Source organism: Gavialis gangeticus, unplaced genomic scaffold (assembly GCF_001723915.1).
Source record: "Gavialis gangeticus isolate Ggan-Ray unplaced genomic scaffold, GavGan_comp1, whole genome shotgun sequence".
NCBI classification, from domain to species: Eukaryota; Metazoa; Chordata; order Crocodylia; family Gavialidae; genus Gavialis; species Gavialis gangeticus.
In genome coordinates this window covers 49271235-49285491 of record NW_017729032.1, presented here as the reverse complement: position 1 = coordinate 49285491, position 14257 = coordinate 49271235, and the positions used below count along the sequence as shown (strand labels likewise).

General features: G+C 40.6%; 1 protein-coding gene across 1 annotated transcript in view; it reads right to left on the bottom strand.

The window, feature by feature from the left end:
- Positions 1–6132: 6132 nt before the first annotated feature.
- Positions 6133–14257, bottom strand: part of MEDAG (mesenteric estrogen dependent adipogenesis) — a gene marked incomplete at its 5' end in the record, with an annotated part of 23597 nt that continues 15472 nt past the window's right edge. The window contains 4 exons of the mRNA XM_019523794.1: positions 6133–6906; positions 7632–7920; positions 9224–9336; positions 13197–13306. Coding sequence (XP_019379339.1) covers positions 6773–6906; positions 7632–7920; positions 9224–9336; positions 13197–13306 — 646 coding nt within the window. The remainder of the gene's footprint in view (positions 6907–7631; positions 7921–9223; positions 9337–13196; positions 13307–14257) is intronic.

Genomic DNA, 14257 nt, shown 5'->3' with positions numbered 1-14257 from the left:
CCTTCTCATAGATAACATTGGGCACATCTACATGAGATGCTACGGTGACATAGCATTGGTGGGCACTAACTGTGAATCCGTCACTTCGGCACAGTAGCAATGAGCTACTGCGCCATAGCTCATTGCTACTGTGCAATAAGGTTGAAAACGCAGTACTGGTGAGTAATGAGCAGTCATGGGCATGTGTAGACGTCCCTGTGTGAAGTAAACCACTTTTTTCCCCTCAACAGCTTTCTCTTTGGTGCTGTCCCTCCTCCGCTCCCTACAACAGTGTCTGCAGTCATTTGTATTTCCAGGGACACTGCTTAACTACTGTGTTCAATGCAAAGTATACCTCAGTACAGGTTTAGGCAGAACTGGTGCCTACTCCTACCTTTCCTAGTGAGGCGTTGCAGAGTTTCCCTGCCATGTACCCATCTCCATACAACAGAGCTGCCTTGGGGCCTCTTTGCAGTTTGTATTCTCGATAGGTAAGTTTCATTATCCAAGCAAAATAAGTAAGAATTTGATGTTGATTGTTGTAACTCCTTGTGCAGTACAATGCAGGCTTTCTTTCAGTTTAAGTGTTGCACATGGCTACATCACCCACACCTACATTTGCTGGTTTTGCAAACCATATCCTGTTACCAGAACTCAAGGTAGTCTCCATACCCCCAGACACACCCACACCCCTCCACACCACACCACACCACACATACCCCACCACATACGCACACCCACTCCCCAACCACACAGCCCTATGTACACCCCCTCCCCCCCACACAATATACAAGAGTAAGACTGTAGTTTGAGCTATTATGCAGTTGTCCCCTACATACACTACACAAACACACATAAATCAGGACAAAATATTCTTTTTAATAACATTAAAATAAGTTATAGTAGATGTTCGATTTTTTTAGTATAAGGTTTGTCTTTTTTTCTGGTTTCAAGATTGTAGCACTCTCCCTCCCAAAAGGAGCACTTCTGGGGCAAGAGGAGGGTCTTCTGGTGGCAAAGGTCGGGGGGTTAAGGGTGGAACTTCTGGTCCCAAGATGGCAAGCAGGGGGCAAGGCTACCCCTTTGGCCCTCGACAGCTCACCAAAACTTAAGCGGTCCTCCAGCCAAAATAATTGCCCACTCCTGCACCAGATTCACTAGTCACAGCAAATATATATTAGCATTAGATAATATTCACTATCTGAGGCAATGTAGTGTGGGAAAGATGGTAGAAACTGTTGTCCAAATGGACCTCTGCTGATCAGTATTCAAAAGGTGCCATTTCACTGTGCTCATAACAGCAGAGATTCTTTTACTGCAATATTCCTAATGTATCAAATCTGTGTGAAATAGAAAACTTTATCTCATTACAGAACAATCTGAACAGTTTTGGACTTCGCTGTGTATAGTGAGTTCCAAATAATCAGATCCTCCAAAATGAAAGGATTGTATCTTTATTTTTGACCAAAGCTTGTGTAAATAAAATTCCTTTTTATTCTTTTGCTTCATTTTTCTGAACTTTTTGGTATGTTTTTTCTGTTGCATTTTCCTAGAGATCCTAAAATTTCAAAAATGCTGTAGCATTTACGAGTGTGATTAATATAGAGTATTGCAGTGTAGTTCTGATGTAGCTAGCTCAAGTACTACTAGCATAGTGCAGTAGCAAGGTGCTGCTAGCTACTTGAACGTAGTCAGCTTTTCAGACAAGTTTTGCCCTCAGTGCTACGGTAGCTGCATTGCTATTAGTAGGGCCCTACTTAAATTGCAGCAAAATAAAGGGTTTTTCAGAGCCTGCTCATGGTGAGCACAAATGATTTCATGGGCGTTTTGTAATAGCCCTGCCCCTCAGCACTGATTGGTGGAGAGGCCCTGCCCCATGGAGCTGATTGGCTGAAAGGCCCTTGGTGACTGATGGCTGTCCTTTGTGCTGCCCCACCCCTCAGCATTGATTGGTGGAGAGGCCCCAGTGCAGGGAGGATGAAGGAAAAGGGAGCAGATGACATATCTGCTGCCCTTTGTGCTGCTCCACCAGGTAGTGCCTTCCCCTTGCAGCAGCAAGAACCGCTGGTTCTCAGTGGAGGGCCAGCCTTTTATTTTTATTACATTTTTTTGTTGTTGATTTTGCAATTTCTACAAAATCAACAAAACTACAAATTAAGTAGGTCCCTAGCTATTAGGACCTGAGCTAATTAATTTGAAGCTAACGTGCTTTAAATTAAACAGCTAATACAAGCTGTTTTCCCAGTATATTGTGTATTTTCCTCCTGAAGGTATTAAAAGAAAAAAGAGATGACAGTATCCATGGAAATAAATATCAACCCTCTTTTCTTTTGTTATGTTCTCATGTCCAAATATGTGTTGAATACTTATTTTGACACGCAGCATCTTTAAATTTAAAAGGTTACTTCCAACAGATTTTGCATCAGGCTCTTATGTTATAAGCATATGGTTTCTCTTCATCTCCATTTTTAAAGTACAAGGTGCAAGTTGATACTACCTAAATAACATCCTGATTTGACTTTTGATATTAAAACAATTTCACCACAAGAAAAATAGTGGTCACTGAAATAACAGCTGCTTGTAGCTGCAGCTACTGGGAATAGAGCAAGTGTCCTGTATCCTCTCATTTTCTACTAATGACCATCAACCTGGTAATCTTTAATACTTCAGCTGTGTGTGGGGGATGTGGCCATTAAAGGTATTCTGTTAAGGATTTTACTTCACATTTCATTGCCCCAAGAGACTAGATGAGAAAACAGAAGGTAACTCTTCAGTTTGTCACATAGTTCAAATAACATTCTTGCTCATCACCATTTCTTCAATAACAAGTACAGCATGCGCTGCATTGTGAAAAGCACAAGTTCAAATAGATTGTATGGATCAGAACGGAATGTCATGGTCTTCCTTTTCATTTGAGCATATTCAAAAATTCTGCATCAGTTTCTTTCTCCTTGAACTGGAGGTTAAAAACAAAACAAAACACTTCATAAGACACACTTGAAGGGGCAACTCAAAATGCAAATGGCCTGTTTGCATTGTATAGTGAACACAGAAGTTTTATTTTGTAGTGAGACCAACTCAGGATAGACAAGATTTAGTGTAGGTTTTTGGATAAAATTTTGTTTAAGAGTTTATCAAGCATTTTAAAAATGAATTGGATGATATATGACTGGATTTTTTTATTAATGTGTCAAAAGGAAGATCCTTTCGGACTCGAAAACCTTTCTAAAAAAGTGTTCTGGACAGTTTAAAATATTAGTAATTTTGTCCTTTTTTAAGCAATTAGCATTTTGTTGCTTCTAATTTTAGACCATCTGTCACAGTTTAGGAGTCAGAAGTGCATATGGTGGTGGTTCCTCCTCCTTGCTGCTGGCTGGCTGTTGGCTGAAGGACTCTAGTTCAATGAACAACCTTACTCCCCGCTCATCCATTGGAACTCAACATTATTGTTCCTTGCCATTCACAAGTGCTTTAGCAATGCTGGACAGTGGTTATCTTCTGGATATGAAATCAAATAAAAAGTTGCAAATATCAGTTTCTAAGAGTTTTCCTTTTAATGATTCATAAGAGACAAATGTACAATAGAGGTATGTGTCATATCTATACAAACAGAAAGAAAAAAAACCTAGTTATTCTCTGAAGTTTTTCAGAAAAATTCTTTGTATCAATTACTTTTTAACATTACTATAGGTGTACTTGTGATGTGTATGATCCTACTCTTTTTAACTTCAGTAGAAAATCTTTTAAGTTTGTTGGCTTTTTTAAAGATGAAAATATGGAAAAGGCAAGATGTGTTACGGTATTTGCCTGCATATGAAATGTTTACTTTTGTTTTAATGTGCAATGTCCTTAAAACAGAAGTACAAAATATTTACATACAGTTTGTTTGGTCCTATAAAATGTAGCACTGGGAATCTACATCTAAAATTCAGTTATGAGGCAAGACGGTCAGTCTCTCTAGGGAGATTCCACTAGTGTAAATTCAGAATTTTAAGTGTTATTTCACACCCAGCATATAAGATTATGTTTTCTGAATATGCAAGTTTAAGACATTATCAGAAAATATGCAGTCCTCAACATATACATATAAGAATATGTCAAATTATTTTATGGGTATATTATACTTACATAAAATCAGAAATAGTAAAATACTTTAGAACCTCAACAGCACCAGTGCATTATTACATAATGTGGTATTTTAAGAGAGTCAGCTGTACTCAAAATACTATTTGTATAAAAAAAAGTTAAGAAAAAGTAACTGTGGCAAGCTCCTATTTTCATGTAAATGCATAACAAACGCACAAAAGGTTTTCAAAGTCCCACTTTTTCAAAGTAAATATCCAGCCTACATTTTGCATAATGTATGATTGCTATTGACAGTTCTCCCCCAAAATATTTCCTGAAAAGTTACCTTAGGATCTCTGCCATGAAGTTTATTTTTATCATTACTATAATTCTTAATGACCACAGTACTTGCAATCTCTATATGTCCCTTGGTCTATAGATTATTCTAGATTTCCTGCCAAATCATCAAGAATGTCAGTGTTGCTAGTTGCAGGTGCAAGATGTACTCTCTCTCAGCAACTCAACCAGTTCTTACTGACCAGTCATTCAATGAAGAAGATATGTGGCTCATACAGCATTACCATCAATAGCTGGGTTAAAAGCTGTGAAGAAGATCCTCATGACTGATTTAACACTTTAAAAACTACCAGTAAAAAGTTAGTGTTCAAAACAAACAAACAAACAAACAAACATTACAGCTAAATATCTCAGCCTATTAAAGCTAAAGTGAATGTGCAGTCCCATTTTGTATTAACACCTCTTTTGGAAAAAAATTATATTGACTGGTGTTTTGTTTAAAATATATTGTGGTCATGGAATACTGTAATGAATAAGTGGCTAATAAACCAAACTGTTTTATTAAAGATGTAAGTAACAGTGATGAAGTTCAAAGTTATTGCAAACTAGCTGACTGTATCAACAGGAACAACTTGTAGTTGAAGACTGCCACTACCTCAAAGCTGGTTATTGGTATGAACCCATGTTAAAAAAAAGTACAAGTACAGTAACACTGCATTTACTTAGCACCTCTTTTACGAAACTCCAAAAGTGCTTTACAAACATAAATGGACAAAGCCTCACAATGCTCCCGGGAGGTAGATTTAATATTATTCCAATGTTAGAGTTTTATAAATGAAGGCATAAGGAGGCGAAATTACTTGGATCAATATCTTATGGAAGCACGTGTAATGGCTAGGATTCTTAGTCCCTAGTCTCAACCACAAGGCCCTATTTCCCCCCCACCCCCCAGGAGGGAGTGGGGGAGAGGGTGGGAATCTTCCTAAGACCAAGAATTGGATCATAGGCCGTGTGCAGACAAAACGAGGGACATGTTACTTTCAAGCAGGCACCGCTTTAATGGTGTTGGTTTCTGCATACCTCAGAGGCATATTGCACATTAATTCCAGCCGCTGCAGGAAATTCAGCTGTGTAATGCACCTTAAATGGAGTTGGGGTGCTGCCCCTACAGCTGTGAAGCGAAGCACCAGGCTCCATGCAGCTCTGCAGGAAGCCCACGCAGGCAGCCTGACAGCAGCCCAGGAAAGCAGGCTCCGCCCAAGAAAAGTGGCGAGCCCGATTCCCCCACAACCCTGAAGCCTGCCTACCTGCTTGCCTGAGCTGCGCGGGGGCCCAGTGCTTCCTTCTGCGACTGCAATGTCCCCCGAAACAGCCTGAGCCAGGTGCCACCTGGGGAGGGGGCTACTGCTGCTACAGAGGGAAACACTAGCCCCCACCACAGCCCAGGTACTGCTCCACCCACCGGCAGCTCACCCTCCCCTCCCTGCCAGAGAGGCAGGTAAGTCAGCAGGGTGTGTGCATGACACAGGGGGTTAAAGTCAGCCCTAAACTGAAGCAGTGTTTTTTTAAAACCCACCGCTTCAATTTAGGGTCCCCATTTCATCTATGCATGCAGTGAAAGGGGAAAAAAAAAAAAGTTTACTGTGAACACAATTCCCAGCTACTAGGTCGTAAGCAGTCTTCGTAGTCCCGTTTCCCACTGGCATAAACATGCTGTTTTATGCAAGAAACCCCCCCACCATACTCAAGCATAGATCAAAAAAAAGATCACAACTAATTTATAACTTAGTCTAGCTTCTGTGGAAAGGGATCCAATTAATAGGTTTTAAATTATTTTAAAATGTGTGCTTTATATAGTTTGCTCATAGTTCACAATTTGCTGTAAGATAGTTCAAAAGCTGCAGCAAAAATTGCTGAAACAGATCCACAGCGAGCGAAGATAGGGCCTAACTTGGGTCTATTTGTTGGAATACTCTAGAAATGACAATTCCCTGCCCCAAAATTTGAAACCCAGTTTTATGCTGCTAAATCCTCATGAGATCTGCGCTGATCATCTCTCCATCTGGGATTAAGAAAAGCAAGTGGAGCAACTGTCACAAGAGAATTCTGTGTTCAAAAAGGAATGGTCTGTAGTGTTCAGGAAACGGACCCAACACTGTGGGACGAGGAAAAGAGAAGCCATATGCTACCTCACTGATAACTCTCCTTCCTATTGAGATGTCCACCTCAAAAAAAAGAAAAACAACTTCAGAGGAGGACGGTGGGAAGAAAGAATAAAGAACTGAATATAGTCCCTATTTTTCACATCTAAGATAGGAAAAAATAGAAAAGAAAAATCTTCCCCTTCCACCATTCCTCTCATCTCAGGAAGTTCTTCTCCCATCAATGCACTGCTGTGCATGTGATTTTTCAGCTGAAAAGGTTTTGATGTTTATACAAATCTCACTATTTTTGCTGATCTTTCTTCTATTTCTTGACCTGATGCTGTTGACCAGACAGTCATAAGGGGCTCTGTTAAAGACTGTTGCGGTGTCAGATTGCAGTTAAAAACGTCATCTATTGAACCTGAAAAACATTTAAAAGGGCAGGATTACAACAGACTTGCAAGGAACTGAACAGAACAGTAATGTACATTACCAAACCATGAGCAAGAAGCAGCTAAGTTAAAAGACTGAAGAGCAATGAATTTGAGTACTCGGGTAACTCAAATATGAGAAAGGAGATACAAAAAAAAAAAAAAATCTAGTATTTCATGATGTTAACAAATTGACAAGTTGCCTTTTTAAAAAGGGAAATATCTTTTAGAAGCTAAATGGAATTGGTGATGTGGCATGGTTATTAATATAACTAATTATGTGTGAATTACTTTACAGTCAAATAAATCCTAACATGATTATCTCTGCCTCTAAAGAACTTCTAGTCTCACTTTGGTTGCAATGCAAAACACAAATTTAACAATAAAGGGCAGAGAATAAAAAAGAACAAGTGTTAGAGTAAATTTTATGCAGAATTTGAGCTTCTTAAAGCCAGGGTATTGTATACTGTAACAAAATCATCCTCTGCAAATCACAAAGATGTGTTAATTTTAATTCATTTGACATGGACTGCATTGCTTAGGTTTTAACTGAAGGTATTGAATGACTTAAGATATCAGAATTTCTCATTAAAAGAATTTCAGAAATCCCAATTTTCTGAAAGTTGTATAATCATAACTTTAGGAAATCAGAGTTCAGATAACAAGGTTTACTTCTACTATATAAAACCAGGTGCTGTGTTGTTTTGTAACATACCTCTTGAGGTAACACTAAATTTTCTGTCTGAAAAGCTGTTGCTCAAGCGGGCATGTGGCTCACTCATTTTTTCAAGAAACATTGTGATTATTTCCTTCTTTTCTGGGTTGGTGCTGGACAAATTCAGAACTTTCCCATTCACTGCAACTGTGCTTTTGCTGATTCCAAACCAATAAAAGAAATCAAACAGGGCATCCGATTTGAACTCAAAAGAAAAGCTCAAGGCATCTCCATTAACCAAGTGGCTTCCTGGAGGAAAAAAGCTCTTGACAACCTCCTGGAAATCAAACTAAAAAAAAAATATATAGTTAAATGTCTAATTCAAACTTTGCCCTCACAAATTTAGAGTTTATACTGTAGTTGTAAAGTTTTCAAATAAAAAGGTACCCACAGCAGGATTTGAATCTGAAACTGCACAGAGATTCCATGTATAATTCCACTTCCCCAATACCATACAACTTGCTTATATTTCAAACCTTGTGGCAGAAGAGAGCTCATCTCAAAGCAGCAGAAACTGAAGCAATGCACCTGTCTAGTGAGGCTTGCAAAGAAGATCTAGGGCTGCATCTAGACGGTCATGTGGTATGTGGCACCACAGACCCATCTGTGGCAGGGTAACCTGGGGTAACCTGCTGCACACCAAAGGGCACATGGCATGGGTGTTTCCCAGGGACAAGAAGCAGTGACACAATGTGTGCCGCAGCTTCTTCTCTCCAGGAAAACAAACAAATGTGCTCATGTGGACGGAGTCTAAGTGGACACAGGAGTTCTGTCTTAACACCAAGAAGAGAGGCTACCGTACGTTGAACTTCTATGATTACAGGGTATATTATTTTATTATCATCTTCCTTCTGGGAACTGCAGAATCTGAAGTATGAATTAAGTTTAAGGATCAGTTCTTGTTCGTGCAACAGATATGCTCCCACTTATGAAGACTGCAGACTCATTTAAATTAAATCCTCATTTAAAACCCCCTTTTTCGTAGGCTGGCTAATATTTAAAATTAAAGACGACAACAAGCTAGCAAATGTTTATCATTTTTCTTGTATGCAAAACATTACAAAATATTGTAATGATTCACTCTGTTTTATAGATTTGCTTCATTCTCAGTACTCAAGTTTGTTACCCTTTGAGTATTCTCACAGAATGAAATATATGCTTTATGACATCTGTTCAGAGGAATGCTTTATATTTAAACTTGAGTAAGCTTAAATGGATTAAGCTTGAACAAGGGCAGAATTTTGCTCTTTACTTACTAAATTTTGGTATAGGACTGAACTGTAGTCTTGGAAGCAAAACAGCATCAGTTCACTGCTAAGGAGGTGCTTTAAACTTTGAATTAATGTCATTTTCTTAAATTGATGTTGTGTTGTTTATATTTGAAGTGAATAAACCATATCCAACTGTGAATCAAAGCTATTTGTTCTTGGTTATTTTATTTGGGAAAAAAAAGTCTCTGGTGATAACAAACATGGCTCATTTGCAAATCTTAAAAAGCACTTCTTTTTGTAGCTCTCACAAAATAAAGATGGAATGCTATTATTCAGAACTGATAGCCTTGACTATCTTATAACAATGCATTCATGACTTACCCGAAGTTTATAACTTTCTCCAAACACTGAGGATATTATGTTGTCCATACCATGCTCTATCTGTCTTCTTATTTTGGGATGTCGAGTGTTCACAAGAAAGGCATATGTTTTTTCTGAAAGCAAGTTAAAATGCTACTAATTTCTTAATATGACATCAGCAACATTCATCAACATACACTAAAACCTTTATACTATGAGTTGTATTTTCATAAAAAGCCAGCTGTAGTTCTAATAATCCATGTTGAGGAAGTCCCATATACCTCTTAATACATATAAAAACTACAAGACAGATGGCATGATAACAGCTCCTCCTAGTAGCAAGCCTTAGTAACCTGAAAAGCCTAAAGAGCTACATGGGCCTAACCAAGAATTTTTTTAGCTTTTTGTGGAAGTCTGTCATTTTGGTGCCAATAGTTGCATCTCTGATCTCTCTTAAAAAAGAGAAAAATATATGTATGAAAGCAGTACTGGTTTTGTACTACTCAGTGCGTGCGTCTACACAAGATGCTATGGCACAACAGCAAGGAGCTACTGCATCATGGCTTGTTGGTACCGTGCAGCTGTACTGCTGGGCACTAACTGTGTGGCAATGATACTGCACAGAAGTAGTGAGCTACTTAGGCAGTAGTTTGTTGCTAGTGAACAGTAGTATCAGGAAAAAAAAAACCATGTGGCGATGGTACTGTGCAGTCACATCGGTTACTGTGCAGTCATTTAGTACTTGCATAAGCAAGAACTAAATGACTATGCAGTAACAATTATGCAGTCTGCCACTCATGTAGATGTGGCCCGTGAACTACACCCATGTAACAACAGTTCATCCAAGTATTAAAACTGAAACTGTTGGCACTTCAGTCCTATTGAATATTCTGTAGATTTTCTGGGGAAGGATGGCTTATAGAGTAATGGATCTCCAACTATATACAGGTATCCATGACTTCCTACTAGAAGTAGAGCTGGGGTGAAAGAGACAGTATCTTCTCATGTCACTCTATAAAATCTCTCTGTTGACAGTTTCTCCTCAGCAACCTTGGGTTTACAGGTTTCCCTTGATTTATACTGTACATGCATTCCCAGAGAAGAGCGCATAAATCAAATTTGCATAAAGCGAATCTACTTACAATGTTACAACTGTGGATAGGTTCCCATGGTGGTGAGGGAGGGAGTGAAGCTGGGACTAGGGAAGGGGCAAGGGGAGGGGTGCTGCCTCATGCAGCACTGGGGGCAGCAAAGCAGAGGAAAGAAAGTGGCACTCCTCCCAGCCCTGGCTGCAGTGGCCCCAGGAGCTGTTGGCACCAGCTGCCTGCTGGGCAGCACTGTGCTCCACCTGTCCCCACTCACCTCTGCTCCCGGGCTGCACTATGCCCTGGTGCAGGCAGCTGGTGTCAGCTGCTCCTGGGGCTGCTGCAGCCGGGGCTTGGGTGAGCACTGTGCCCCACACCACCCAGGGCTCCACTTGTCTGCATTCACCCCAGCTCAAGCTGGAGCAGCCCTGGGAGCAGCTGACACCACGGCTCAGCACGGCCCAGGAGCAGTGCAACAGGCAGAGCACGGTGCAGCCCAGCTGCTGCAGGCAGCTGGCTCCAGCCGCTTCTGGGGCTGGAGTGAGTGGAGCCATGGCCCTTTCCCTTCTCTACACACTTACCTGCTTGGGTAAGGGGGGCATCTATGCTCATGGCATAAGAGCGAACTTACCTCACATATAATAAATTATGGGTCTAAATATGTTCACTACATAACAGCAAACTTCACATATAAAGAACCCGCATAAATCAAGGGAAATCTGTACATCTTTTACTCCTTTCCATCTGTCCTTCATCTAGGCTTTTCCCAAATCCCATTTCACCTTCTCCACTTTTGAAGTCCTATTAACTGGGTGCATCTCCACAATATACTTTACTGCACAGTAGACTAATCTACTGCTCAGTAAAGTGTCACTATGTAACCGCGCACAGGAGCTACCGTGAAGTAGATGTGTTTACTGCGTGGTTTTCTAGTACCTGTAAATATGGATAGTAGATTTATTGCACAGAAGTGCATGGTTACATAACACAGGAAGTAGGAGAATTTTCCACTCCCCAGGGCAGCTGCCTACTTCCCAGCTGTCCCCTGCCCCAGGCAACTGCCTGCTGCTGGCGCTGGCTCCAATCATAGACCGATCTTGGAGGCAGGGCCAGGAGCTGCCTGCTGCAGGGGCAAAGGGACATTGTCCCCATCTGGGTTTAGCAATCAGAGCTGGCTCCAGCAGCAGGCAGCTACCCAGGGCAGGGGTGTGGGGTGGTAGGCAGCTGCCCCGGAAGTAGGAAAGATCTCCCTGTCCCCCAGAACCCAGGCCTGACCCGGATACCACCTGTCAACCCGGGGCTGACACCCTGGGGAGCCTAGAGCTACCCCTGGCTACCATATAGTAGGAGAGCACAGCGGGAGTATCCCTGCCCTGAACTGTTCCTGCTGGGAGCAAATTTGCTCCCAACAGGTGCACATGTAGAAGTGCTCTCAGGGAAAGTTTACTGCACAGTATTTTACTGTGCAGTAAGCTTTCTGTGCATTAACTGCATGTGTAGACAAGCCCACTGCTTGGCTTTTTGTACTGCAACATCCTCAGATTCATCTACAGACTTTCCTGACAACAGAGTTTTAAATTGTACAATACAGAATAATGAAACCAATTAAGTGCTTTGTCCATCATTTTAGGAGACTTGCAGGAGAGGGCCTCAGAAGCTGAATTAAGGACACAAGCACTGCCCCAGGTTATTTCACTGAGGTAACTGAAAGTTTGGCCATGAATCTGAAAACTGGAACAGGATCAGAAAAAAAATATATATTTGCTGAGGATTAAAAGGTTTCAACAGGGTGAAACTGCAATAGTGTTGACAATAAGAGTTACTCTGTGTGTAAATACTCCATGGATGCAGCCTCCTAGGAATTAGCGTGGAGGCACTGCTCTTCTGCATGCTAATAAGTATAATAGAGACTTCCTCAACTGTAGACACTGCAAACCCTGGGAATGCTAGTTTTGTAAGACAACAGGATCTATTACAGAGACCCCTAGAGATGCCTTACTTCAGTCCCTATACACCTTCAGTATACTTTTCATTGTACAGCTAACTGACCGTATATATCATAAGCTTCCTATCTACACAATTTACAAGCTAGTATTATAACTCATGGAAAATATACTAAACATTTGTAGTACCTGATTTTCAAATCAAATTAAATAAAAATCAATTGTCACCCAAGCACTGAAAGTCACTGCTCCCCATTGAGGATTTTTTTTCACACGAAATTTCAACTTCCAGCGAGTTGGAAATCAAATCAAAAGGAAATCACAAGTGTACTTTTCACACATCTTCAGCTCAAAGTGCTGAACCACTTTTGTTTAAGTTTTAAAAAAGGGAGAAAAAGAAACATATTAACAGGAGGAATAAAAGTATGCAGAACAAGGGTGTTCACCCTTGGCCTATGCGCCAGATCTCTCCTGTGAAGCTGTATTATCCAGCCCACACAGCTCCCTCCAGGTCTGAAAAATCTTGTGGTATGGTGACAGTGGCAGCATTCAATGCCCCTCCCTACCCATAAAATGTCAAGACCTGTGGAGAGCCCTGCGGGCAGAGAGCATGGCCCTGCATGCTACCTTGGGCCAGGGCAGCACAGAGCTCTATGTGTACAGGACCAGGGTGGCATAGAGACCTCCCCAGGCAGCATGGGGCCAACCCCATGTGAAATCCAGCCATGGACCAGCCCCACGTTGCTTATTTAGCTTGTGACGCTAAAAGGTTGAAAACTGCTGGTGTAAGACACTGAGCTCAAAAGGTGAAGTTTAGGAAAAATTATAAGGAACTGAAAACAGAACAAAGTAATCAGTGGGTCCCAAATGATGAACCCAATGCACCAAATTGCATAAGGATCCATCTAGCCCTCATTTTTATTTGAGGAAATGTAATGTAAATAACAAAAAGAACAACATACTTACCGTTTGGGAAATCTGGTTTTATTTTCACATTTGTGAAGAATACCAGCGGCCTGCTTAGTATAGTATCTCTGTAGTCTTTATAATCACAATGGCTTGTGAGCACTACATCCCTATTAAAAAAAATTACAACTCTATCAGCTATTGTTTTGAATAGTACATGTTTACCAAATACAGTTTTACAAAAAAAATACCCAAGATCTCTAGAGTTCAAGTTTTCCTTCATATAAAACCATGAAGATAATCATGGGGTTTGAACAGGATTCCAACTCTTTCATTAACACTGTAGAGTCTAGACAAGATTTTTACATTTTGGCAACTAGTTAGGCAACCAGAAGGCACCTGCTGAGGACCTCTGAATAAAACCAGCTACTTTAATTTAGACACCCAAGTTTATCTACCAGAATTCAAAAGTGCTGTCAATACTTTAGATGTATAGTGTTACGTTGAAATGTACAGTGTTGCTAGTTATCATGCTTTTACTGTGAAGACCACTGTATTAGATACGTTTCTTAATGCCTTTGCTTCTAAAGTCACTTGATACAGGAGTCTCTATCTAAAAGAGACACCCTCTTGGAAGCCGACAAAACATATTTTTAACAAAAGCACTCTAGATGTAGTTGAGCACTGGACACAATTACTAATCAGTCCTCAAAAGGTGTTGTTTTAAAGTAACATTTTGGCAGAGAACCCCACATTTAATATTTTAAACTAAGTTAAGCCAAACTCATGATTTTCTGGGAATTCATTCAGTGCTTTTCAAACTGGGATTCTATAGTTTTGGAAAATCCACTTCACCCAACTTCTATAAAATTATGACCCATCAGTTAGTTTTATTAAGATACAGGCATGAACTAGGGAACAGATCCTATTACACCTCTTGGGCACCTCAAGATATAATCCTATTTCACTCCACTTAAAGCCCTAAAAGCGGATTTGCCTATTTTTGTAATCTGCCATCTCTAAGCCAGGAGTGGCCAACCTGTAGCACGTGTGCCACAAGTTAAACAGGCAGCCCAGTGACAAATAGAGCGGGGAGCAGAAAGCAGCGCAGCAGATTGGGC